The sequence below is a fragment of the Populus alba genome, chromosome 1 (assembly GCF_005239225.2).
Source record: "Populus alba chromosome 1, ASM523922v2, whole genome shotgun sequence".
Taxonomy (NCBI): Eukaryota; Viridiplantae; Streptophyta; class Magnoliopsida; order Malpighiales; family Salicaceae; genus Populus; species Populus alba.
The window spans coordinates 20,084,125-20,103,582 of NC_133284.1; the positions used below are offsets into that span (position 1 = coordinate 20,084,125).

The 19,458-nt window shown below is 32.3% G+C and overlaps 2 protein-coding genes across 2 annotated transcripts; one reads left to right on the forward strand and one right to left on the reverse strand.

Moving 5' to 3' along the window:
* The first annotated feature begins 8,360 nt into the window (after positions 1 to 8,360).
* On the forward strand, positions 8,361 to 10,083 carry LOC118042559 (GDSL esterase/lipase APG). The gene is made up of 5 exons (XM_035050261.2): positions 8,361 to 8,726; positions 8,806 to 8,936; positions 9,023 to 9,253; positions 9,340 to 9,595; positions 9,676 to 10,083. The coding sequence occupies exons 1-5, from the start codon at positions 8,483 to 8,485 to the stop codon at positions 9,870 to 9,872; spliced, it is 1,059 nt and encodes a 352-aa protein (XP_034906152.1). The 5' UTR covers positions 8,361 to 8,482; the 3' UTR covers positions 9,873 to 10,083.
* A 215-nt stretch (positions 10,084 to 10,298) lies between these two features.
* On the reverse strand, positions 10,299 to 13,738 carry LOC118042556 (polyadenylate-binding protein 6). Its single transcript, XM_035050258.1, has 6 exons — positions 13,408 to 13,738; positions 12,965 to 13,274; positions 11,593 to 11,852; positions 11,159 to 11,455; positions 10,796 to 11,067; positions 10,299 to 10,705 (listed from the first exon to the last, which is right to left on the reverse strand). Exons 1-6 carry the CDS (start codon positions 13,616 to 13,618, stop codon positions 10,601 to 10,603), a joined length of 1,455 nt encoding a protein of 484 aa, XP_034906149.1. The 5' UTR covers positions 13,619 to 13,738; the 3' UTR covers positions 10,299 to 10,600.
* Positions 13,739 to 19,458: the final 5,720 nt, after the last annotated feature.

A 19,458-nucleotide genomic window follows, 5' to 3' on the forward strand; every position in this document is an offset into this window, starting at 1 on the left:
GATAATAAAAACGTAGATAAGTTTGGTTTCGTAGCCTCCCTAACCTAAGCAATTAAGCCCGAAGGGGTGTTTTAACACCTAATACCCTAAAGTCAACTGACTTGGGAGCTATTGGCCCAAAGCTTGTTACATGGGTTAAGGAGAAAAGCTTAAGGGAATCAAACATTGCACTATCTACGTATCAGTATCTGCAACCCGAGTTGTTAAGCTCGTAGGGGTGTCTCAACACCTAATGCCCTAAGACCAACTGGTCTGGGAGTCATTAGCCTAAAACTCGTTACATGGGTTAAAGATACATTGTGTTTTAAGTTGTATATGTATATAAATAAATAAAAAGAAAAAAAAGTAATAATATTAATAATCCCAACCCAAGGAAGTTCACCTTAAACATTTGAACATAATATTGTTTTCTTCCAACAAAAGCCCCATCATCTATGTTTTCATATATTGAGCACATAAAAAGAAGGTTTATTAATATTTTGTTTAAGAAGTATGAAGCAGTAATATAAATTTAATGAGAGTTTGTTTATCTGGATAGATTAATGGAAGTTGAATGATGAATGCCTTGCTTTGTGAAACTTGCAAATTGTTTCTCTATTTTAACGCTTTAGATTACTAGGGACTAGTAATAAGCTGGTTGGGGGGTGTGATTAGTACTTAAAAGTGCATGTTTATCAAGGTTTTATATCATCATTTTGCACTTGAAGTATCAATAACTCCTTAACTAAAGCATGTTTTATAATAACAAGTTTGATACTATAAGATACCTTAATTTATGGTAAATGCTCATTTTAAAAGCAAGCCTATCACATAAATAAAAGGATTGATTGATGAGTTTAAGTATTGAAAGTGAAAGGACAAAGAGATGGCCAAACTTAGAAAAGAGATGCCGGTGCTGTCCAAACCGGAACATTGCTCGGTAATTGGATTATATCTGGAGCTCTAGATCTCGAATTTAGGTCCATTTTATATGGATGGAAAGGTAAGACAAAGGCCTACAACTTTCATGGGAGCCCAAGATTTAAAAAGGCCATTTTGAAGTCCAAACTGAAGGAACAACGAAGAAGTCCGAAGCTGTCCTGCAGCCCATACACTATTTAGTGTTCAGCCCATATCTTGAGTTCTAGAAGTCCAAATGACCTCATTTTTTTTTGTTGGAAAGCTGAGACAATTTCCTAGAACATTCCTGAGGATTCTGGGCAAATTATGATGTTAGCAATGACGTCTTGTTCATACAAGAAGATAAGGATTGTCACCAAGTCAAGATGTGGTCACCCACTCATCAATTAATTAACAAATCAATAGTTCCAAATTTTGGCCTATAAAAGGAGGCACTTACCATGTATTGAGGCATCTTGGTTTCCAGATCAAGATCATGCTCTTGCTTTCTCTCTTTGTATTGCTTATGTTTTGCTTTCATTAATATCAAGTTTATGCACTTCATTTCTGTTCCTTTACTTACTTAACTTCTTTCTCATTTATGTTCTTATCTTGTTCATTTATGTTTCTTTCTTTCATTATGTTTAGCTAAGTTAATTATGTCAAGGTGAAAAGGGTACACTAATGGTGTAAGAATAAGTATAATATAAACTTAACATGGACCTTAACGTTGGATACTAACATGTTTTATATTTGTTATCTTGTTCACTTTTAATACTTTGCTTGTTAAATGGTTAATCTAGATTTATGTTGTATAACACTTGGTACAACAAATACTTGGTACTTTCATAGCCCATACTATATGGTATAACCGACACCTGAGCTATGAAAAGAACTTGATTTGTTGTTAACATAAGTTATAATCATGAATGCCTGCCAACATTTACAAGTATTAGCTTTATTCGAATAAAATAACTAATGTAATCATGTTAACAATTTATAATCTGATTGGAACCTCCTTTATGTGTGGTTTCCAATTGAGTAATAAGAGTTTATACTATACTTGTTTGAAGTACCATTAGTGGATCCTCTAACCTTGACATTTATTTTTATCGTTGTTTAATCATTACATTAATCTTTCAACTCAAAGTTCTCATTAATTTCTTCCTTCTCTTCTTTATTATTGTTGTTGTTGTTATTATTATTATTATTATTATCTGTTCAAAAACTCAGTATATAGGCTGGAAACCTGTGACCCGATCTTATAGATCATTCTCAGGTATAACAACGCCACGTACTGAGTATTATTATTATTATTATTACTATTACTAGTACTACTATTGTTATTATTATCGTTATTATTGTTATTGTTGTTGTTGTTATTGTTGCGTTGTTATTTATAATCTATACAATTAACCTCTCTGTGGTTCGACCCCGGTCTTGCCGGGTTATTTATTACTTCGACACTCCTGCACTTGGGAGAAGACATCAAGCTTTTGGTCGTGTCACATCCTCAATTTTCAATGGAAAAAAAAAAACACGTGTTTTGGATTATGTATAGACGAATTTAACCCATTCGATTCATTTGCTGCTCCTTATTTTTTTTGGCTGATGATACTCATGATTTATAGCTTTCCATCGGGGATATGTGTTGTAACCCAATTTTGGCCCATTGACTTTTTAATTTAATTTTACAGAATGTAAAATGTAAAATTAAAAAATCAGAGATTTATTTAAATGAAAAGTGTGATTTGTCCACTTACATGAAAATTAGGGACTACAATGTGCTTTTGTCATTCTATCTTTATCTTCAAGATAACCCTTGTCTTCAAAATAATGATAGTTATCCGTTTTCAAATTTGATTCTTAATCAAATTCAAACTTCAAAAATGATAATGAGTTTGATTGAAACTTTGTTTCTCACACGCGAAGGAACTTTGACACTATAAATATATATCTCAGTGTATGCAAAAAAAAGGGGAGATGATATAGAGAAAAAAAACAAAGGAGAAAAATAGAGGAGACAACAGAAGTGAGAAAACAGAGGAGAGAGCTCAAAAAAAAAAAAAAAACCAAGAATAAAGGGAGGAGAGAATGAAAAGAGGAGGAGAAGGAGAGCATTCTCCAGTCGGTACCTGCACTGTTACCTTCACCTTCGGCTTCACTAGGTAAAGTCTTTTTCTGTTTGTTTTTGTGTAATTGTTATAAGAAAACAGTGTGAAGATAATTTAATTACCTTTGCACTATGCAATGCACACGTGGGTTGAGCCACACGTGCTTGCTGCCTAGCTAAGTCACTAGCTTAGGGCCAATGAGGATCCCTCATGCTGTTGAGCTGACCTTGAAGGAGTCTCACAAGGATAAAATGGTAGGAGATGAGGGTTTAGAAAAATGGATTACCCTAGAAAATAGGGTAAGGGCAGTTGAGGGAAACCATTTGTATGACCTAGTGAAAGCTGTCAAAATGAGTTTGGTACCTAATATAGTCATTTCTAAGAAGTTTAGGGTGCCAGAATTTGTCAAATATACAGGAACTTAATACCCTGTAACTCATCTCAAGGCATACTGTAACAATATGACTAAGATAATTTACAATGAGAAACTGTTGATTCACTTCTTTCAAGACAGTTTGAGTGATGTTGTTCTTACTTGGTATATATGGTTGGACAATACCAAGATAAAAAAAAAAAAATGAAAGGACTTAGTTAATGCCTTCATTAGGCAATATAAGTTCAATATGGATGTGGGCCCTGATAGGTCAAGCTTGCAAGTTATGAAAAAGGATAATAAGGAATCCATAAAAGAATACACTTAAAAGGTGGTGTGAGATTGCAGCACTGGTTAATCCTTTTTTGTTGGAAAAATAAGATGATCAATTTGTTTGTCAACACTTTTAAGGCCCTGTACTTTTAATACCTAGTTGGAAGCTTTATACAACATTTTTCTAACTTGGTTGCTATAGCTGAGAGGATTGAACAAGCTATCCATTTAGGAAGGATTGTTGACTCAACTGAGGAGAAACATTTCACTAGATAAAAGAAAGAAACTGAGGTTCACAATGTCAAATGTGGTTATAAAAACAAGAGAAAGAGGTTAAAACAAAGACATATAGAGATCATTGGTCCTGAAGACGAAGCTACAATGTCATTAGGCCAAGACTGGTCTATGTGTGACCTCAATTGACTATTAGAAAGGTGCTCCTGTTGAGGAATTCATAGGATAGGGATGATTGGAAGATTCCTGGAATTCCAATCGATGATTACTAAGTGTTTAGCCTTTTTATATGTCACCTTGCTAGTATAAGGTCTTTGTTGCTTTTTTAGGATCAATGAAATAATGAGTTTGTCCTTCAATTGTATATCTTCCTTTGATTTACAACCAAAATATCCTGAAAGGGATTCCCTCTAAGAACTCATAAATACACTTTTGAAGTCTTGCGTAATCTCATAGACTTAATTAATCTCTTTTACCAAAATGAGTTTCCCCATTGGAGTTTTGAAAAATTGAACTTTCATTTTGATTTCAAAAATGATTTAATGGTTATTTAAAGCGATATTTTTGACATTCTACTTGTAGAATGACATATGAATCAAGCAATTTTTTTTTTATTGAGGTGACTAAACTCTAAACCAAAGTGCAAAAATAGAAAATAAAACGATACCCTTACCCTATGACTCTTAAACCATGTGTTTTAAATGTATGAATAATGATATGTAGTGAACTCATTGCTCATAGACTCATGAAATGCTTCTTTTTGTAAAGACCAAACCATCACAATAGACGAGGTCAAAGTTTATTGATCTTAATTACTTGTGCTTGAAATGAGAAAAGACCATATTTATTATCCCTTTCATGTTTTGAAATAAGTACATCCCTTGCGATTCTTTTTTTTTTAGCCTGAATAATGTTTCTTTCATGAAAATCCCAACTAGGATTACACCTCATACTAGGGGCAAGTGAAAATTTCAATGAGAAAAAAATTAAATTTTTTTTTAAGATAGCCAAAAAGGCAAAGGAGCGCAAATGCTATGTGGAATGCCCAAATCACAAGAAAGAGTGATAACCAAGATAAAGTGAGCATACCCTAGAAAAACAATGAAAAAAGAAAAGGGGCAAATAAAAGAAAAGCAACAAAAAAAGAGAGGAATGACACAAAGATTCAAACTGCTGATAGTGATCCTCAGTCTTTGAAACCCTGAAACACTCTTCAAGTCTTATGATGTATTCTTTCATAACCAAAAACCTCAGCCTACATTACATGGCTGTAAAAGTCGTTTCTAATCAAGCACATAAGCAATCTAGAACAATAAATAATGCTCTCAAAATGCAAAGAGTACTTTTTCATAGGAGTTATGGCATCGAGAACAAACTACTCATTATTGTTCATGCTGATAAAATGAGTGTTCAAAAAGAGACAAGTTTGTCTTAAACAAAACCTTGAGTTTTTTCTTGAGCCCTTCACTTTGGAAACCTATAAGAAACAAAAGGTCACTTTATGATGTACTTTCACCAAAGACAATATCGCCAAATACAAGAGCAAATAATCTCTTTTCGAAGAAAAAACCAATGAGTTGCAAGATTTCAAAAGCAAATGCTTTTAAACTTACATCAAAATAATTTTTGTTTTTAAAATGCAAGATAAAGACTTCAAGATTCATTTATAATAAATATATGTATTAATAAAAAAATCTAAAAAATAATAATCTAAAAACTAGGTTGAATACAAGTTGAGTAGGAACCCACTTTCAAAACAGGCTCATCAAGTGCGATGTCGTCACACTGAGAAGAGTTCCTTTTACAATGGGATCTATTTACTTGGAAGTACCATGCCCAATCAAAGCCTGACCTTTCAATGTAAGTTTATTTTCCTTTCATGCAATACTAAAAAAATAAAGAACATGATAATATTTTTTGAAAACTTAATTTCAATTAAAGAATTTAATTTTAGGTTTACAAATATTGAGGCTTCTCGAACCATAACATTGGCGATAAAATAATCGATGAAAGTGTCATTGTTTCAATGGACTTAGGTTTCCAAAAATCCTAAATGGAAACCTATGATTGATGCATGATTCAGAAGGTTTAATGTTAGTATTAACTTAAACAGTTTTGTTTTATTTTGTTAATTTGGTTAGTTTTATTAATATTGACGAAATTATTCTTTTACAAATTTGAACTGTAAGGAAAGTTTTTATTAGGATGAAGCTGACAATGCTATTGTTATGAGGGTTTGGGAGAATTACGCTACAATTAGGTAAAATTAAAATCAAGATAATTTTTTTAATCTAAATTTTAACATTTTATTTTTCACTTATTAATAGATAATTCATTTGTACTATATAAGTTGAGTGATTTTTTGTACAAGATGTAAAAGAGAGCAAAATAATATGCAAAAGAAAAGGAGCTTCCAGACTAGAAGGATGTGGTGTTTGGAAGGATTTCAAATCTCCGTACGTCTCAGAGTCTGTTTAGGTGGAATATATCCAGCATGTTTCATTACCACATACAATGATGGATCCATTCTATTCATTTTGCATGCGAAGTGGATGGTAATATTTTTTTTTAATACATCCATATTTTTAATTTCTTGTTTTATATGAATATGTTTAACTAACAACAATTTTCTCTTACAGGCCACTGTTCTTGGATGCAAATGAAGTCCAATGGAGTTATTTGTAGAAATAGACATGCAAAATGATGACTGTCGAAAAATGGCATAACATCTTGTGGATAGCTGAGCTTAACACTTTGTGATATGTTGGATTTCAAATTTTTTTTTTCTTATTTTATTATTTTTTTGAATTTGCTAATGTTTTTTTAGGATACATATAACATCCAATTGAAGGAAAGATATGGAGATGATCCTTTAATGCATCCAAAACTCGATCCAGATTTGTGGTTGGAGAAAGGATTGTTTGGTGGACTTGATAGAAATTATGTGTACGATGTCTCAAACACTATGGCCGAGGACTTGCAAATGGCCCATAGTGTTTCTCATGTTCGAGGCTCACAATTGATTTCAAGCACTCAAACTTCAGAGTTTAAGGTGATTTTAGACCAACGAGTTCAAGCTTGGACAACCCATCTAGTTGTTGAGACAGAATGACTCAGTGTTGAGACAACCAAACTCTGCCAATTGATAATGAAGATGAAATAACAGATGAGTGGTATATGTACTCTTTCTTATTGGTTCCATGGTCCTTGTGAAGACTTGCCTCCTTTTCCTTTAGCCCTTTTATTCGAGATTAATTGTATTTGAATTTATAAATTTGTAATAAATATATGATTTTTAATTTAATTGAATTTCTTTTAATTATTTTCTAATTCTATTTAATATATTTTTTTAAAAAAATATTTTCAAAATATTATTGATGGTCTTACCGTCAAATTAAGTCCAGAGAGTTGGAAAAGAATCACTACAAACATAATTGTGCCACTGTTTAATAATCGATGATTTTTTTCCATCAATGATATTAAAAAGAACTCATCATTGGCATTACTGACGATTTTCTTGTTGATGATATGTGAAAGTAACCAATGAAAATACCGACGAATTAAAGCGTATATTTTTTTTTTATTTAGCGCACTTTGTCCATCTATAAATATATTGGTAATTTTATTGCTGGTGAACTCACCGATAGACTATAAATCACTAATGATAAGTTTTTCGACGAAATATTTCTATTTGTGAGCCTATTAGTAAAATTTATGTTGACGGACTCAATGTCTAACCACCGATAGAATATTCGATTGGTAAATTGAAAAATTCTAGTAGTGAAAAACTACAATATATATTTAGTAGTAACTAAGGTGCAAAGAATTCAATTTGATTCAGTATGTGAACTAGAGTATAGGTGTGGAAGGAATTCAGTTTCAGACCTCAACAGCAAGTTAGTCTATATGATCTAGATCCATTTAGCATATGTTCTGTAGATTGGGAAAAGAAAATAAATAAACTACTGCCTACTCTAATGCAAAACTCTAGCCGTATAAATGGAGACATAAAATCTGATGGTGATAGAGACCAGGGACGTGGTGGCTACGCCGTGGAGACCAGGGAGTCCCATGTTAGAGGCCGTCGCTGAATGGTGAGGCGTTATTGGATAGATAAACCATCACAAATTACCTGCCCTTCCGGCTTCAAACTGCACGCAAAGGTGTGATTTTTCCTTGCTTTCCACTAATTAAGGTCTCTTTCATGGACAGTGTGACTTTACTGGAGCATGAAGCTCTTAATTGCCAAAGCAACCAAAATCTCAGAAAGTCTATATTCATCAAACTAGCAGCATCAGCATGTGAGTTTGCTAGTTGTTTAGCATCCAAAATTAACTCCCGCACATGCAACTTCCTATTCAGATCGTGCATCCGCATTTATCATCCCAACTACCAGGCCTCCTCTTCATCCATAAATTATAAATATGTTCTCTTCAATGCATGTATAAAAGATGAATGATTTGAATGCCTATTGAACAACTCTCATTTATTAGCCCTTCCTAACTCCCATCCACCATCTTCAGGAATTACTTCAGTAGACTGACTTTAGACCTCCTTTTTAAGCCAGCCCGATCGAATCCTTGCATAAAGTACTGACGAGAGCAGAAAAATGGAAATCTGCTACAGAGCACCATTGATTTTGGCCCTTGCATTTGCACTTGTGGGTGTTAGCTGTGCGCAAGATGCTCTAGTTCCTGCTATCATAACATTTGGTGACTCGGCTGTGGATGTTGGCAACAACGACTATCTCCTCACGATATTCAAGGCCAATTACCCTCCCTATGGAAGGGACTTCGTCAATCATAAACCTACTGGGAGGTTTTGTAATGGTAAATTAGCCACCGACATCACTGGTGAGTAAAAAAGCATCAAAACTCCCAAGATTAGTCAGTAATGTTCTTGCTTATAAGGGTTTGAATTTCTTTTTTGCAGCTGAAACTCTGGGATTCAAGTCTTACGCACCGGCGTATCTGAGCCCAGAAGCATCGGGGAAGAACCTGCTTATTGGATCCAACTTCGCATCTGCAGCATCTGGTTACGATGAAAAGGCAGCTGCCTTGAACGTAAGGAATTTTCCTGATGTCGGACATGATCGGTCCTTTAGTATTAGAAAGTTTTATCATCTCTAATAATCAACCTGGCTCTGCAGAATGCCATTCCATTGAGCCGGCAACTGGAGTACTTCAAGGAATACCAAAGCAAGCTAGCGAAGGTTGCTGGTAGCAAATCGGCATCGATCATCAAGGGTGCGCTATATATCTTGAGTGCGGGGAGCAGTGACTTTCTTCAGAATTACTACGTCAATCCATACCTGAACAAAATCTATACTGCTGATCAGTATGGCTCAATCCTTGTCGGTTCATTCACGAGCTTCGTCAAGGTACGGTACTCTTGTGAGCTGTTTCTCTATTTTCAACTGATTCACAAATTATTAACGGTGGAGAGCTCGGTCTGTATGAAACACAGACCTTGTACGGCTTGGGGGCTAGGAAACTTGGGGTGACTTCACTCCCACCACTGGGTTGCCTTCCAGCTGCCCGAACCCTATTCGGGTTTCACGAGAATGGGTGCGTCTCAAGGATCAACGCTGATGCCCAGCGATTCAACAAGAAGATCAACTCAGCTGCAACAAGTCTCCAAAAACAACTTCCTGGTCTTAAGATTGTTATATTCGACATCTATCAGCCACTCTATGACCTTGTTCAATCTCCTTCAAAAAATGGTACTAGATCAACTTTTTCTGAGGGACTGCTATTTAAAGGTTCTTTCGAGCAATGAATTGTAGCAATTTTTAATTTGTAGGTTTCCAAGAAGCAAGGAGAGGATGCTGTGGGACGGGAACAGTGGAGACAACAACATTGTTGTGCAATCCAAAATCCCCAGGAACTTGCCCAAATGCCACTGCGTATGTGTTTTGGGACAGCGTCCATCCATCTCAGGCTGCTAATCAGGTTCTTGCTGATGCATTGATTCTTCAAGGCATCTCCCTCATTGGTTGACGATGCATCACTCTTCTTGTGTCTGCAATATGTCCCCTGCATGCCGGACCTTACTGTTGTTGTCTTAGCTTCTTCTTTTTTCTTTTTTTCTTCTGTTTTTTTAGAATTATTATTGTATTAATTACAAGTGATAAAAAAAATTCCCTGTTAATCTTCATGTAACTGAAGAAGATTTATGGATTACAAGATGCATGACGCAAACTTTTATCTATTCCAAGTATTTTCGTCGAGCTCATTCTCCTTCAAATTTGAGTCCCTCCGAATCAATAGGATGATGGAATTTGCCAAGGATAAAAATACGAAGTTGGGGTAAAATGAAAATTATGTTCACGGATTTGCACGATGTTTTGTTGCCTTGTAATATCACAAGTTGCTTAAAAAACAGAAGGTGATGGGCTGAAAAGAAACGCCAAGCAGAAGGCAGTATGACAAGAAAAATCTAAAAGTTCCATTTCATGTCTGAGAGTTCTGAGAACTGTGTGAACCCTTCCTAGTAAAAATTTACAGCACAACTAATGCAGAGCATTTCTTCCTACAACAAAACAGTGCAACTAGTAGAAAAACTAAAAGGAACTGGTGAGACAAGGAATCATCAAAGTGGAACCAATTGAACCCAGTGGCATTCAATTTGCTCATTTCCAAGGGCTTTCTGGTGTCTTTCAGGAGAAGGAAGGGGAAGAGAGAATCCACAAACCTGAAGTTTCTTTACAATGGGTTGAAGAAGACTCCTATGTTAATGCAAATGTTTTTGAATGATAGTAGCATACATGCTGTTGGTAGGACTTGTCTCTGGTGTTCAACGTGCTCCCTAGATGCACTTCCGCCACTGGCATCTGTGATTTGACAAGCACACAAGATAATAATCTAAACAGAAGGATTTCTAATAGCTAAAAGCTCATTGCAGAGTGAAAGTAGAGTCGTACATGTGTGGAAAAATTCTGCTGGTAATTTTGTGCCATAAAAGGATGCTGAACACCAAAATGTTGACAGAACATTGGATGGTGGAGGAAAGGGAGAAGTGGAGAGTGATCAAAATTGAAATGAAGCGGGTGGATTGCTGAGGAAACAGTAGTGCAGTTAGAAGGATAGAAAGACTGAGGTTGGTTCTGTCCAGAGAAGTTGTGCCATTCCTGGTGGTGATCCTTTTTCCACTGAGCTTTTGCCACATGAAGAATCTTTCCTTCAAGGAGGGCTCCTGGGAAAATTATAAATTGCTTATTAGTAAATGATGAAACTAATTAAACTTAAATAGAAAAGAAAAATTAAACGGAAAAAAAGAGGATGACCATTTAGTGCAACCAAAGCCTTGTTTGCTTCTGCAGGGCTTGCAAAACATACAAAACCAAATTGTTTGCTAGTTCCATCATTATGGCATATCACTTTCACGGAAAGAATCTTCCCATAGGCACTGAAAACGTCTTTCAATTTCTTGTCATCAATGTCTACATTCAGGTTCTTAACATACAGATTTGAAGCCCTCAACTTCTCAGCAATTCTGATTTGCAAGTCCTTGTATTCTTGCTTCAATATCATTGTTCTTTCAGATTTCCTTTGAGCCTTTCCCACAAACAAAGTCTTCGAACCTAAATTGGAAATTGATGGTTCATTTGTTAAAGTTAAATCCTCCCATTACTTGAAGCATATATATAATCAAGGAAATTTTTTTTTCTTGATAAATATATAAGCAAGGGAAATTAAGAGGAACCAGCTTTAAGTTTACCTACTACAGAACCATTCATGATATCAACAGCCTTTTTGGCATCATCTGGAGACTTAAAGTTGACGAATCCAAAATGTTTTGATTTCCCCTCGTGATCCATCATGATGGCAACACTAGAAACATCACCAACTACAGAAAACATATCCTTTAGGCCATCCTCTGTTATTGTTTCATCTAGATTTTTAACATAAAGATTGGTGAACACTTCGCATGGTGCTGCTGCTGTCCTTTCAGTCTTCTTGACAAATTTGCAGACATGCCTTAGATAGAAATGCAATTGTTCAATCATGAGATACATAAAATGGCAAATCAACAAATTAATACAGATGGTAGAAGAAACTCTGCACATCAAGAAATGGCAATGGAAATCATGCTAGTAGAACATGTGTGGAAGTTGAGAGAATAAACAACCAAAACAAGTGCAATATTAGTGAAAGTTCACAATTTACATTACTTCGGACATACAAATCTCTTTATTCTTAATGTCCTGATTAAGCAATTCAGTTCACAAGTTCCATTAGACAGGGCGGACAAACCTCTTAATTCTTAATGCCTTGATTAACTAACTTAATTCACAAGGCTGATTTAACATTTGTACGAATGTCTTTCATCTTAGTTTGGTTGCTGAAATTGCAGGAAACATACAAAATTGTATCTCTCATAGCCTCAAATCATCATATCATCGTATCTACAATTTGTTCTCATTTAGATTGTATACAGTTATTGAAACAATCTTTTGAGAGCTATTTTGCGAGTTTGATTCTTGTTTATGGTTTGTCTAGACACTTATATATCTTCTATGTTTTTACTTTTAAATAGCCGCAACGTTCTTTTATAACTCCTCAAATTTTATGAGTTTATTTTGTGGATTTATTTTTCTCATTTTTATCCAATATGTCTCAACATTCTAAATCTAGAAGTGAAATTAGAAACAGTTAGCATTAATTATTGCACCTTATTATAAAAGAGACATTTGAATTTTGTTAGCACACATCAACAAGACAATCTTAAGAACGTTGCATTCACATGCGCTTGATGCATTTAAGAAATCTTAATAATTTTTTATGAATAGATTTCGAACTTTAAATCCAAAATCTAAGAAAGATGAACCTTTTATGCATTCACCTTATATAAAGTTTGATGTATTTAAAATTTTTTAATAAATTCCTTTCTTGAGACAACTTCCAAATATTATCCACAGATTTTTCACATCGACAATTGGTTACAATGCTCAGTTTCAAACAATTTCTTCTTTCTTTCTCTTTCATGTAGTTTCCAACCAACATTTTGTCATTCACAGAAAACTGTTCATGTAAAGAAACATAAAAAAATCAAAGAAAGTGAGGGTAGTAAATACACAGGACGGACTCACAATTTCTTCCCACCCAGCATAGTATCATGGAGAGCCGTTTGAGCAGCCAGAGCAGAATCCTGAGACTCAAACTGAACAAACCCAAAACCCTTATTCCTTCCGTTTTCTCCAGCCACCTTGCAAGAAAGTATTGTCCCATACTTGCTAAAGATGCTCTCCAAGCAAGAGCTGCTGATCGAAAAGTCTAGATTCTTTACAAATAGATTGGCAAAACCAGTCTTTCTTGCAAAAGGGTCCCTCTGACACCACATTATCCTCATGGGTTTTCCCTTCAAGTTAGTGTGATTTAGAAGACCCAAAGCTCTAGATGCTGAAATAAAAAGGCAGAGACTCGAAGTCAAGAACTAACCGAAACAGAAGCCCATAAATAATACAGAACCAAGAAATGAAAAACCTAAATCCCCATTTCTCTATTAATCAAGAAAAGGTAAAATCAGTACTACCTTGAGCATGAGAGTATAAGTTGACATAGGCGTAACAGAGAGACTTTCCGGTGAGACGACAACGGCACAGTCTGAGGGAGGAAATGGGGCACACATGGTAAAACGCAGCTCTCAAGTCCGTTTCTGTTACTTCCGGGTCCAAGTCACCCACGTACAGGGACGCTCCCCTCTGTAGTACTTGTTGCTTCCACGACGCCATCGCCGCCGTCATTTCGTTTCAATGCACGGATAAAAGAAGAGGAACAGGAGGTTTTCTAGAGAGAGAATAATGGCGTTTTGTTTTCTAGAGACTAGAGAGATAGAGATGAAAAAGGGAGGGAATTTTTCTTGTTATAACGGTATGCTGTGTGAGAGGTTTTATGCAGGTGCGGGAGGGTGCTGTACGGACTATAATCGCTTGAAATTGAGTAACCGCTACGGTTTGACGACACGTGTTATGATATGAATTCACCGTTATAACTTTTCTTTTTTTTTAATCTACAAAATCTCATGAAAAAGAATAAGGATTATTCTTAATTCTAGAAAAGGAAAGAGAGTAAACTAAGAAATTAGTCTTTGTAATTTTGAGAAATAATTAATCAGTTAACTTTATTTTTAAAACTAATTATTTGATCACTTTTATGTTGATAATATTTAATTTGATATTATTATATTTCAAATTAAAAAATATGTAATTATAATTATATAAAATACTAAAAGAATCAGGATTTGTGATGGTGTTTTATTGTTCATTCAAATATGAATAGTAAAGCTCTTACTCTTTTTCATTTTTATCTTTTATATATATATAAAAAATCATCAAATTCATGTAATACTTCTATTATCTAATTTCATAAGATGAAGTTTTAAATTATTGTAAAATGAAAAAATTAAAAGAGAGAGAAACACTTTATTATGAAACACAAAGAAAATGAATGGTCAATCTCAAATTCTTGAAATTTTTATTTTGATTTAAAAGTCTATTTTATTCACTTTTCAATCTCTTGGTTTGAAAAATAATAAAGAAACTACCTGAAAAACAACAAGGTTATTGGTTAACCACAAGAGATAGGATTTTTGTGTTAATGAATTTAATTTCTTGATAAGTGCTCGTTAGAGGTGAATTATGTATCATTCATGCCCTCCCACATGAGAATCATATGTTAGACTTCCTAGCTCATCTCTTAAATTTCTTCGGCTACCAATAACAATTCTATTGTTATATCTCAAAACCCTTTCATTTATATGAATATTGTGACCAATTTTTCATAGTAATCAACTTTTATATTACAAATCTGCTAAAATTTCCCATCACCTTCATATGTCTTATTGACTTGTTCATACAAGGTTGGGTTTTTTTTTTTTTTTTTTTTGCTTGTATTGACTGATATACTTCAATCCCTACAATTTAGTTAGCTCTTTCTTTTGAATAGTTGCGATCTTTTGTTTTGGTAAAAACTTCAAACTTTTATGATCAGTTTTTATAATAAAATAATGATGCTCTAGATAGTGCCACCACCTCTTTACTACCATAAGAACAACCATATATTTCTTTTCATATATGGACAATCCCAAGTGTTTTATACTAAATGCTTTATTAAAATAAGCTAAAGGCCTCATTTTTTGACTTAACACTAGCATGAGTTGAATTCTAGGTAGCGGTCTACCAAGCAACCTGTCACCCATTTAAAAAAATAGGAGGAGGTGACATGTTGTCTATTTCTAATGTAACAACAACAACAATAATAAAGTCTAGACGTGTCTAGTGTTTTTTAAACGACCTGATTGCATAAGGCGCATTGGGTGATCCAAGGCCATAAATTTGTCTTTTTTACATTTGTTTTCTTGATTTATTTTTTTCTGATTTCATCCTTTAACCTTGAATTTTTGTTAATTTTTTTTATTGGCTTATTTTTTTCAATTTTATCCTTTGACATTTGATTGACTTTGAATGGTCTTCATAATTTATTTTAGTTTTCTTTCTATGAGGTTATCATAGTCTAAAATAATTGTTTTGCTATTTGGTTGGAGATTAATTTTGCGAGAGTTTATTTTTCTTATCGTATAATTAAATATAAAGTAGTTTAAGAAAAAAAATTTATTAAACTCAATAGAGTCCATGACCTACATGGCATGTCTAGCGGGTCAATTTGAGTTGATTAGGAATTAAGCTTCATAATTTATTTTGATATGGTTTATATGATATTATCATTGTTTAAAGCAAACATCCCGACATTGGGTGGGTGCTTAATTTTACAATCATCTATTTTTTTTATCATATAATTAAATAAAAAATAGTCTTTAAAAACCAAAGTTGTTAAATCTAGTGACCATAACCCAAGTTGCGGGTTTGGCAGGTTAAGTCACGAGACTTAGGTAAATCAAATATATCACCATTTTAATATTAAAAAAAATATTTCATCTTAAGATTCTTTTAAGTCAAATCATGTTTTTCCTTGTTGTCTAGATTGTTTTTGGATCCACCAGGTTAGCTAAGTCACGTTGTGCAACTCTCACGTGGTTTGATTTTAAATTTAGTTTAGGTAAGAAGTCTAGTTAGGAAGTTTCAAGGTTGACTTGCAGGACCATATTTAATAATAATGGCGAGGAGTTTCTTGTAACATAGACATTTTATTTTTATGTTCAAAAACTTTTTGGTTCAACTGGGGCATAGTTTGGGTAGTTATCTAGTTACAATATAACATCGGTAAACTAATAACCTTAATTAAATAATATTTTTGGTCAGTTTCAAGTTGAAACAAATATGGTAAATCAATAATTCATTGAATTTATAAGATAATATATTTTAAACAAAACACATAGATCCGACTTGATGAATAAATTAATAATCTCTTTATACATCAATATATAATAATATATATATATATATATATATATATATGCATGACTCAATTAAAAACCTTTTATAAAATATAGTTTTAATCTTACGTGTTTTCTCTTGAAATTTTTGTCTTCTTAGATCTCATCTCTAACTTTTTTTAGTATATTAAAAAAACTTTGATATAATTTCTCATTAAAATGTTTTAAGAGAAAATTATATAATTTGATTGATACTTTGAGTGCATCTATGCATGATACAGACTCTAGTGTATAATTATCTTCTTCTACTTCATTTTCTATGTTATTTTTCATGAAGTTCCTTAACAATTCATTCATCACTCAACAATTTGAAGTTTATTTATTTACACCTTTGAGATAAAAAGCCATTGTATTTAGTTTAATCGTTTATGATACTATATGTTCTTTTTATTAATGTCTTTGTTTGACTTATTATTTATGAAATATATTAATTACGTATGCAACGGATGTATAATTTTAGTTCATTACAAAAATGAAAAATCTATTTAATAAAACTAATCACATTCATGAACTTGTTTTGGTTAAACAAATATATAAAATAATAATAGCTCATAATTTTAGTAAATATATAGTATTTGTATAATCATAATACATGATACATGCATTAACTTTAATGTTTTTTTTTTTTAAAGAATATCTTGATAAATTATTTTTTTGTTAATTGACATATAAATTAATAAATTATTAATTTATTGATTAAATAATATCTCAATTAATTAGTAAATTTTCATGGTCCAAAAAATATTAATTTATAAAGGTTTGACTGTATATACTAATACAACTAATATGACACAGACCGAAAATAGTAATAATGTTCTCAAAATAATACAAGGTTGGAAATGTACTTTTTTTTTTTTTTTGTAGAGAAATTACAGAAGATTTTATTCAAAAAAATTGAGACCATTAATAAAATGACGTGTATTATTAAAAAAACAAAGCTAATTTATATTTATTAAAAGCTAAACACATATATTTTTTAGGAATTATTAAAAGAGCGAGTTTCAAAACATGTATTTTTATTAAAAATATATTTTTTTATGTAAAATTTATAAAAAGTTATATTTATGGATTGAGATCATTAACTGAATGGTATGTCTTATTATAATAAAACTAATTTATATTTATTAAAAATTAAAAAATAGTGTTGACCTTAAAGATTTCATGAAAAAAAATTATCTCAATCTCACAAAAAATCTTAAAAGAGTGTTAAGAAAGAAAGGAAAAAAAAAAAAAAAAAACAAAGAGTGTTCATCTAAAGGCCACCAAACCAGAAAAAATTACTTACTCCAGCCCTTTGCTGTAGCACACTATAATATAAATGGATGTGCAGCTACAATACGAGAAACTAAATAAGTGTTTTGCATTATATTGCAGATCATGTCATTTTTTTCTAATTAAAAAAAAATATATTCAAGTGTTAAAAGTGTTTTTAAAGGAGTAAAAAAATTTAAAACCCGAGTTATTGATTCGAATAAGTTTAATAAATTTTATTAATTTAATAATATAATTATAAAAAAAATCAACGATAAAAAATAGAAGAAATAACAATGATTAATAAAAAAAAAAACTCTTGTAAATTTTATTACAAGATATTATCTAAATATTCTTAAAAGATCTTAATGACTTATTTGTTAACAAAGAAAACGTTAAATGAGAACATGGTAATCATATAAAGAGAAATAAAATCCAAAGCTTAATTATCAATAAATCAGACGTTAAAGAACAAATTGAATTTTTTTTTGAAAAAGACTAAAAAACCTTACTTGAGTCAGCATGCCAAATTCACGGTTTGTTTATGAGGTTAGGATAATCTTGTATAAAAGAAATTAAATAAAATCATTAAAGTCAACTCTCAAGCAAACTAAATGATGATTGACGAAATTGAAAAAAAAATAATTAAAAAAATACAAAAATAACCTTAAGTCAACTCAACTCAACTAACTCACGAGCCATGATATGAATATTATTATCCAAAGCTAATCTGTAATGCTTGTTCTTGTTTATTCAACATAGATGTCATTAGCCAAAACTAATCTTTAACATTTATTCCAAGCTATCCAACATGGAAGCAATTAGCCAAAGCTAATCTGATCATTCATTTCTGACTATCCAATATACAAACCATTAGCCAAGATAATTTGATCCTTCATTCCCGGCTATCCAACATAAATACTATTAGATAAAGCTAATCTCATAATTCTTTACAATTCATGAATCAATTAAGCAACTAAATTCATATAGCAATACTATATAAGAGTGCTTCAAGAATTTAATAGAATTAGATAAAGGTGGAAATCACCAACCTAATTTAACTATTTCATTAAATTTCTCATGCATAATCTCATCTTATTCCAAACATTTACCATGCAATCTACATCTTTTATCTCATTGTATCTAATTTAAACTCACAATCAATTAACACATAGTTTCCATTGTATCTAGTTCCATTCACAAAAACATTAGTACACAATCTCATCAAATACAATATAAATTCATAATTACATCATAACATAGAAATTTTGAGTTTTATAAATTAAAATTATATTAATTCTAAAAGGATAAGGTGTTGAGCACCTACCTCGATGATATACATGTGTTGTTACTCCCTTCTACTATCATATCCCCTTAGCCTCCCTTGTACTACCAAGGATACATTTATCATCAACAGTGCAACAAACGTCAACATTTTATTTCAATTCTCATTCAATCATCATTTTCATTCAAACCATTAGTGAGGAAAATCCATAAAATTCCTTAGACATATATATTTTCCATGTTCATAATGATTCTTTTCAATCCAAATGCTAGAACACTCAAACAACAACATATTATAAGTAAATATTAAATATTGATTAGTCCTAATTGGTTTAGGCCACCCAACCCCAAACACTATTTGATGTTTTAATCATAAATAAAGTTTTAGAACTATTTGTTTAACGTGGTTTGTCTTTATGATAATATAATACATGAGGCTACAATTTTCATGAAGAACACAACACTTAATTTTGTCATCTAAATGTCTAAACTCACTTGTTATAGCAGCATAAGAAATTTGTCCAGTATTATGCTAGTATGGACCCTTACTCATTATTTTACTCATATATAGAGGCACATAATTCCAAATACATCACGACTAGTTTCATTGGAAAGCTAAAATGCATACCTACAACCTTTACAAAGACACCAACTCCA

Bases quoted from the DNA above. Each gene is read 5' to 3' on its own strand.
- LOC118042556 (XM_035050258.1), bottom strand. From the start codon at position 13,618: ATGACGGCGGCGATGGCGTCGTGGAAGCAACAAGTACTACAGAGGGGA. The intron at 13,275-13,407 runs GTAGTACTGATT...TTTTTATTTCAG, and splicing joins CTTATACTCTCATGCTCAAG to CATCTAGAGCTTTGGGTCTT. The intron at 11,456-11,592 runs GTAAACTTAAAG...TTTCCAATTTAG, and splicing joins CATGAATGGTTCTGTAGTAG to GTTCGAAGACTTTGTTTGTG.
- LOC118042559 (XM_035050261.2), top strand. From the start codon at position 8,483: ATGGAAATCTGCTACAGAGCACCATTGATTTTGGCCCTTGCATTTGCA. The intron at 9,254-9,339 runs GTACGGTACTCT...TATGAAACACAG, and splicing joins CATTCACGAGCTTCGTCAAG to ACCTTGTACGGCTTGGGGGC. The intron at 9,596-9,675 runs GTACTAGATCAA...TTTAATTTGTAG, and splicing joins TCAATCTCCTTCAAAAAATG to GTTTCCAAGAAGCAAGGAGA.